Consider the following 7,311-nt stretch of genomic DNA (forward strand, 5'->3'; position numbering starts at 1 on the left):
TCGCTGTGTGACACGTCGCAGGGGCCGCGGCGGCGGGTGTGGGGCTGGGCCCGGAGGGGCTGAGGTGGGTCCGGGCCGCCCGCCGCCTCCCTGGGGCCTGCGGGGAGAAGGGCGGGTGAGGGTCCTGAGAGCCGGGGCTATGCAGGGCGCGGCTGAGGTCGGCTTGAGCGGGGGCGGCGGGGAGGGGGACTCCTGGCACGGCCTCTGCCTCCGGGCGCTCGCGGCGGCCCCGAGGGGGGCTCCCCGGCCGGGCCTGCGCGGACAGGGCCTCTCGGCCTCTCTGGAGCGCTCCCTTTCCGGGTGGGCTCGGGAACCCCTGCGAACCTGGCTGTTCTCTTACAGATAACTTGCGATGTCTGGGTTTGACAGCTTCAACACAGACTTCTTCCAGACGAGTTACAGTATCGATGACCAGACGCAGTCCTATGATTACAGTGGAAGGCCGTACAGCAAGTAACTCCTGCATGTCTTTTGAGCTTGTGTAACGTGTGCCTTGTGTAAAGCCATTCAGTGGCGCTGCTTTAGCCACCAAGCCTGAGCTAAGATGCTTCTGGGGTAGTCTGCTTATTCAGAAAAGGTTTGGCATTTCTGCCAGCTGCTGTTGCCTGTAGAGTTGCTCTGTGTTTTACGAAAAGCATAACATTCTGTAAATGGTGATATAAAGCAGTTGTATGTTGAATACTCTGTCTTCTACATTTAAAGCAAGGATTAGAAAATTGAAAGAAAGGTTATATGAGTAATCTTAATTATATGAATAATGATCGCATCTTAGGGAAAAGCAATACCGCTGTTCTGTAAGTCACTCAGGGAGTAAAAATTAGTTACAGTGTCATATAAACGAGCCGGCAATGTCAGTGGTGACTCCTAGGCTTTAGCAGGGAAGCTAAAGCATGACGTTTCTAGGTCAGGGGAGCTCTCCGGAGGCCCTTGTGAACATCCAGTCTCAGGCTGAGGGTTTTGGTCGGTTACGTGACCTGTGTGATCCCTGCGATACATAGAGCAGGTCGATACCTGTTTGTGCCCTGGAAAGGATTACAGGACTGTGATGAGGCTGAACGCCACTAACAAAAGGAAATAAAGGAGAAGGAATTCTGGGTTTTCCTTCTTTATATTAATATTTTTTAAAGATTTTGATGCCGTTTACTGAAATCACTGTAGTCAGACTTGGAAGTGGTTGGTGGCAACAATAACTTATGGGCTTGTTTAGGAACAGAAGATAGCTTTGATGAGGCTTTTTTTTAAAGGTAGCAATGGTATATTTTTACACATATAAAGTCTACAATGAAAGTATTCCAAAGACACTATAAATTGATTTCTTAGTAAATAATTGAGAATACGTGAAATAGAAACTGAAAAATCACGCGGTTTTTTTTTTTTTTCCTCTGCGTCATGTCCTGTAGGTAGATGTCATAATGTGTTTAATGCCCCTATCACAATTCCTGTTTATGTCGTAATGCTACCTGATGCACGTGGTGCCCAAGCAAAGGCGAAAACAAGCTCATATTTTAAATCTGGAAGAGATAGTATAAGCAACTTTTTCTGTAATAGTGAGTTTGCAGATAAGCATTCTAAATAGCAAATTAATGCTGACATTAAATGAGAAGTCAGTAGTAATTAACGGACAATATTTAAAGAAGTTTCAGCTGTAAAATTTTCCTACTTTTATACAAGTCTACAGCTGGTAGTAGTAATTCAGTCAAAAGATAGTGTTTATTTCTCCAGGCCTCTGACTTAAAAAAAAAAAAAGCAATACTAGCGTATATAGTGAGAATTATCTTGTTTAGTTTAACAGTATTGTTGATAGAGTTTGTATTGACAAATGTGGCTCTATGCCTAAAAGGCCTGGATCCCAGTAAGGGGATCATCTAATGTAACTTCTTGAAAAAGAAGAAAGTATTGTTTGCTGTGACTTATTTACTGAAAATAAGCTCTGCTTTTGCAGGGAGGTGTTTAAAATAAAGTTCTGTACCTGTCCATAATGCAATGTCCTTCTTTGTAGGCAGTATGGAGGCTATGAATACTCTCAACAAAGTGGATTTGTCCCTCCAGACATGATGCAGCAGCAGCAGCCTTACACAGGGCAGATTTACCAGCCAACACAGACGTACACTCCAACTTCGGCACAGTCTTTTTATGGAAGTAATTTTGAGGATGAGCCTCCTCTGTTAGAAGGTATAACTTATGCTTTGTGGCCAAAATCCAAAACTCTTCCCAGTTTGGGGATAAGTTGCATAGCAGGGTGTGTATTCCCTACTTCTGAAAGTGTACACTTGATTTGAAATTCTCATTAGTTTTTTTTTTTATTTAACTGTATTTTAGTGCATGAAATGCATGTTCTTGAGTGAACTTATGCAGTTTTAAATTTGTGCTTTATTACTTCACAGCAGCTGTTCTATTTAGAATTGCCCACTCTTTGTACAATAAATCGATGCAGTTAATTACAGTTGTTTGGTTAGAACTGAAGTCTTTCATTGCTAAAGAGGAATGCTAAGCACTGCAGAAATTCCTGTGCAGAATGCCGGAATGGATGTGTAGTTACTGTCTGGATTGATGGTTTCAGTTTCCAGCTTATAGCTGTTATTGTTCAGTACTGAACAACTGAAGAAACCGTTACAGTTACAGGTTAGAGAGGTATTCGTGATGCCCATCACCTATGCCTATTCACAATACCTTTCATCCTGTTGTGCTTTTTTCGTTTTCTTCAAAAAATTATTTTGTTTACACAGCTGCATCCCAGGGCCTGAGGTGGGCAAGTAGGAACTGCCTTCGTAACTAGGTTTTGATGCACAACTGTGGTCAAACTGTATGGATGGAGACTTGAAATCATGTCTAGCTGGAGGGAGCTGTGAAACTCCTTGTCATGAGACACTGAGTGTTAAAAGGGGTGGGTGGTTTTTTCAGTGGGCTCAGTGGCTGGTTTATGAAAGAGAAATCTGCTGAGGGTAATTAAATACAAAGAAACTACTTTGAATTAGAAGTCCTTTAGCCAGCAGTCATTGGAGACTTGGAGACTTCTGTGCTTATACTCTTCCATACATACCTGCTTTTGGCCACTTACAGGGACAGCGTGGGTACTGGGCTAAATGAACTTTTGGGCTGACCCAGAACACTCTGCTTATGCTCTTACCTTGTCCTTTAGAAACCACTTTGTCACTTCAGAGCATTTGAGACCTGGAATCTGTGGAGGCAGCACACTCAGCAGCTTGAGGAAAGATGGAATGACTCTGTCCTCTGGTCCCCATAGAAATGTATCTGGAGGAGATTTAAAAGTGAAGAGGCAGGGAAGTCAGAGTGAAGCAAATGGGGGTGACAGGAAGGGAATACATGAAACAAATACTCATAACTCTTTTCATGTAACTTGTAGAATTGGGGATCAACTTTGACCACATCTGGCAGAAGACACTAACAGTGCTACACCCGTTAAAAGTAGCAGATGGCAGCATCATGAATGAGACTGATTTGGCTGGACCAATGGTCTTTTGTCTAGCTTTTGGAGCCACATTATTACTGGTAAGATATTGATTGCAAAATATTACTGTTTGTGCATTAATATTCTTGGAAACGCTGGGAAAAAGTTAGCTGTAGGTTTATTGGAAGTGACTTGGCATGGAGGCCAAAAAAGCCCATCCTGACCAAGAATTTGTAGCTGTATGGAAGAGGAGATGGAGCTTCATAAATGGCTGATTAAAATTAACAAGTTCACTATCACTTTACATGAGTGGAGTTTGAATCCAAGTCTTTGTGCTTGGTTTTTGCATGGCAATTACTTCAATGTAATTCATATTTCTTTTCATGCTTTGCTTTTGAAGAATATGGCTCCCTTTTGCCACAGGAGTGGGTGTCACCCATGTTCTCAGAGTTTTACCTGTTTGGGATTTTTTTATAGATTGAGATGTTTTACTTTCAGAATCATAACTTGTCTTTTTGCAGCATCTCTGTTCTGTTTTATCAAGAATCAGAACAATGGACACATTAAATATTTGAATATTTATTTCATTTCTTCATTTAGGAGTTTCTTTTATTTTTTAACTCTTATTGTGTTTACTATTTGAGTCTATTTCTCTGTTTTGTTTCATTGTGTTTCTTTGCTCCATATTCTTTATTCATTGTTCTTTACTGCTATTCAAGAGGCGAGGAAGCTCAAAATTTATGTGTAAAAAGTGATTTCATAAGTACTGATATATTAGGCATGACTTTCGGTATCAAGAGTCAGTCTGGTAAAACACAAGTAAACCTGTTTTCAAATTGTTTATATTTCTTAATAGGTTAGCAGCTGTTGAAGCCTGGTGGTGTTTTTAGTTCAGCTTAATTGAAATAAGATTGTGCTTTAATGACTCAAAAGTGTCAATTACGAAATGACAGAGTAGCAGTAAACAGTCTTGCTTGTCACTGAAAGCTTCAATATTTTTAATCGTTATTTTCCTCTAAATGTCTTCAGGCACTGCTTTTAATTTATGCCTAAAATTTCACATTGCCGCGACACTTAGAACACAGTGTTTTGGTACCAGGAGGACTTTAAGCCTACTTTAATAAGTAACGTTTATTTATGGAAACTAGGCCAATAGAATTAATTAACATGTTTATAATAGATACATTTGAATGTTCTTTTCATAAGAAATTATCACTTTCTCCTATGTGCTTTTTTTTTTTTTAAAAAAAAATACATTGAATGTAGTGAGAGAAAGTGAGAGAAAACAAGCTTAACCTAGCAAAAAGATTAAAGCAGATATGATTGCTTTATATAGCGCTGGAGAAAGAAGAGAGAGGGATTATAAGTAAACTTAGTTTGGAAGTTAGCAGTGGGAGACAGTCCTTGAAGCTGTACACCATCGGAGCTTTGGTAACTGCATGGTCCTGTGTTCCTGCAGGGGTGGCCACCGTGCGTTGTCTGTGTTTCGGTAGATGTCATAAGGGAAGCATTGATCTCATCATTGGAAAAACAGATGATGACATAGGATACATAAGTTTTGAAATAACGCACGTATGCTTTCTGCATACTTGTTAGTAAGAAAAGTTTTGATTTTGACTTCTAAAAATCTACATGAGTTAATTCTGCTGTTCATATACAGTGCTTTCCCAGAAACAGCTGAAGCTGAGCTGTCATTTTTTATAATTTACGTTGTGCTATAACTTTATGGAGTCTATCACAAATTAAAGGGCTTTAGCTCTGGATTAGTCAAGAAGTTCCTGAATTACAGTTTTTTGGTATTTATACACTAGTTCTGGAAAGGTTATTATTGAAGTATCAATTGTCATGAGAAATTTGTTGATTAAACCCTAAAGAATTCATAGGCTTTTGCAGCCCAGATCAGAGAACAACAACTCAATCACAATCTGTTTATCGAGATACATAAAATTAGGATAAATGTGCTTCCTGGGTGCCTAGAATATATAGGTGTCCTGGAATTCGGGTTGCGGGAAAATACCGCCTGTTGAATTTGAGTATAGGAATTGGGGGTGGGGGACAACGGGAAAATGAAGATATCCTGTAAACATTCTTTCCTTATCCCTTTGCTTGTGGGAGGCATTACTTCAGGTAACTAACATGCATTACTCTGCTTGACTTGCAGGCTGGGAAAATTCAGTTCGGTTACGTATACGGAATAAGTGCAATCGGATGTTTAGGGATGTTTTGTCTCCTGAACTTAATGAGCATGACAGGCGTCTCGTTTGGCTGCGTTGCCAGTGTCCTTGGATACTGTCTTCTTCCTATGATCCTGCTTTCCACTTTTGCAATTGTATTTTCGTTGCAGTAAGTACATAAACTTTATAATTTGGTAATAGATTCCTCTCCTGTGAGACGGTGAAGGAAGTTACTAAAAGGAATTTTTGTATTCAGTGACAAAGCTGCATATAGTTTGAATATGACAGGAATTTGTAGTGAGGATAAAAACATAAATATCAACAGTCTTCGGGTATTTACTTGAAAAACAGGTGAATACTGGTTTTAGCTCTAAGTCAATTACCAGCTTTTAAATACGTAGAGTGAAATAACAATATCAAGTTTGTTTTCAGTCAGCTTTGAATCTGACAAATCTCAGTACCCGTAAAGTTAATTATAATTTAAGATGCAAATTTGAATTTGACAAACAAGAAAATCAGTGCAATTCCTCATAGCTACATGAAGTTAGGGACGAAAAGAAAGAACCTGCTACAGTTCATTTACTCACCGCTTTTACGTTTCATATGCACAAAGTTAATTTTGTTTTTTTTTATGCTGTCATAATTGAGTAATATCGTTTTGAAGTCTTTACTACAACTATTTCATTTAACGTCAAACATAAAAGCTAAAGTTCATCTTAGAATCTGTAAAAGGTGCCAGAAGGAGCCCAGTTAGGACTCCTGTAAGTGTATATACACAAGTCTTACGTGAATTCTCTTTTTATTTCTGTCTTTACAGGGGAATGATGGGGATTATTCTCACGGCTGGAATCATTGGCTGGTGCAGCTTTTCTGCTTCCAAAATCTTCATTTCTGCCTTAGCAATGGAAGGACAACAACTTCTAGTAGCATACCCCTGTGCTTTATTGTATGGAGTCTTTGCTCTCATTTCTGTGTTTTGAATAGACTGTCCAAACTGTTGGACTCCAGTGGGCCAAAATGAAAACATCAACTTGGAACATTTAATTGGACCAGAGACAGCTGCAAACAGCTGTATAGTGTTGCTGTCATGAAACTTAGACCTGTTTTGAATCATCTGGAACAATGAAAACAAATGTCTCGTGTTCACTTTTTTAGGACTTTGAATACTGTTTTCAATTGACCTGAGGTGTCTATAGCTTTAATAAGTGTTCATGCTTATCAAGTTAATGTAATTTCTTTCCCATTCCTATATCTTCAGAAAAGTAACTTTTGGTTGTTTATTTGAGGGTTGTGTTTTTTGTTTGCTTTTGGTTTGTTTGTTTGGGTTTTTTTAGGGGAGGGAGGGAGGGAGGGAGAAGGGTTGCAGTTATAAATTGATAGATTTTTATCCGAAAAAGTTAACAGAACTGCAGATGCCATAGATTTGGAGTACTCTTTGAATACATCTGCAGTAATAAGGAACCTATTTCCTGTTCCCTCTTACCAAAAAGCAAAATGCACAAATGAACACAAGCAATTAGGGTACTTTCTGTATTTTAACAAATATACTCTTAAGCTCCTGGGTCTCATTTATTGGTTCATTTGATGGGATAGTATTTCAGGATTTAAGATACTTAAATTATGAGTTAGAAAACAGCTGCTTAAAAGTTAAAGGGATCTGTAATTCTGTGACACTTGAAATATGAAAATACATTTGGATGTCTGAGTAGCTATATGTTAACTTGGATT

The 7,311-nt window shown here is 39.2% G+C and overlaps 1 protein-coding gene across 1 annotated transcript; it reads left to right on the top strand.

Annotated features, from left to right (window-relative positions):
- On the top strand, nucleotides 1-6,912 carry YIPF5 (Yip1 domain family member 5). The gene is made up of 6 exons (XM_082490109.1): nucleotides 1-64; nucleotides 343-453; nucleotides 2,000-2,172; nucleotides 3,365-3,510; nucleotides 5,571-5,752; nucleotides 6,401-6,912. Exons 2-6 carry the CDS (start codon nucleotides 353-355, stop codon nucleotides 6,561-6,563), a joined length of 765 nt encoding a protein of 254 aa, XP_082346235.1. The 5' UTR covers nucleotides 1-64; nucleotides 343-352; the 3' UTR covers nucleotides 6,564-6,912.
- Nucleotides 6,913-7,311: the final 399 nt, after the last annotated feature.

Source organism: Vanellus vanellus, assembly GCF_965231255.1.
Source record: "Vanellus vanellus genome assembly, chromosome: 13".
Lineage (NCBI taxonomy): Eukaryota > Metazoa > Chordata > Aves > Charadriiformes > Charadriidae > Vanellus > Vanellus vanellus.

What these genes read in the sequence shown, in the direction of transcription:
- YIPF5 (XM_082490109.1), top strand. Translation starts at nt 353, where the DNA reads ATGTCTGGGTTTGACAGCTTCAACACAGACTTCTTCCAGACGAGTTAC. An exon ending in TGAGCCTCCTCTGTTAGAAG is followed by an intron (nt 2,173 to 3,364) that starts GTATAACTTATG and finishes TGTAACTTGTAG; the next exon opens with AATTGGGGATCAACTTTGAC. An exon ending in GCAATTGTATTTTCGTTGCA is followed by an intron (nt 5,753 to 6,400) that starts GTAAGTACATAA and finishes CTGTCTTTACAG; the next exon opens with GGGAATGATGGGGATTATTC.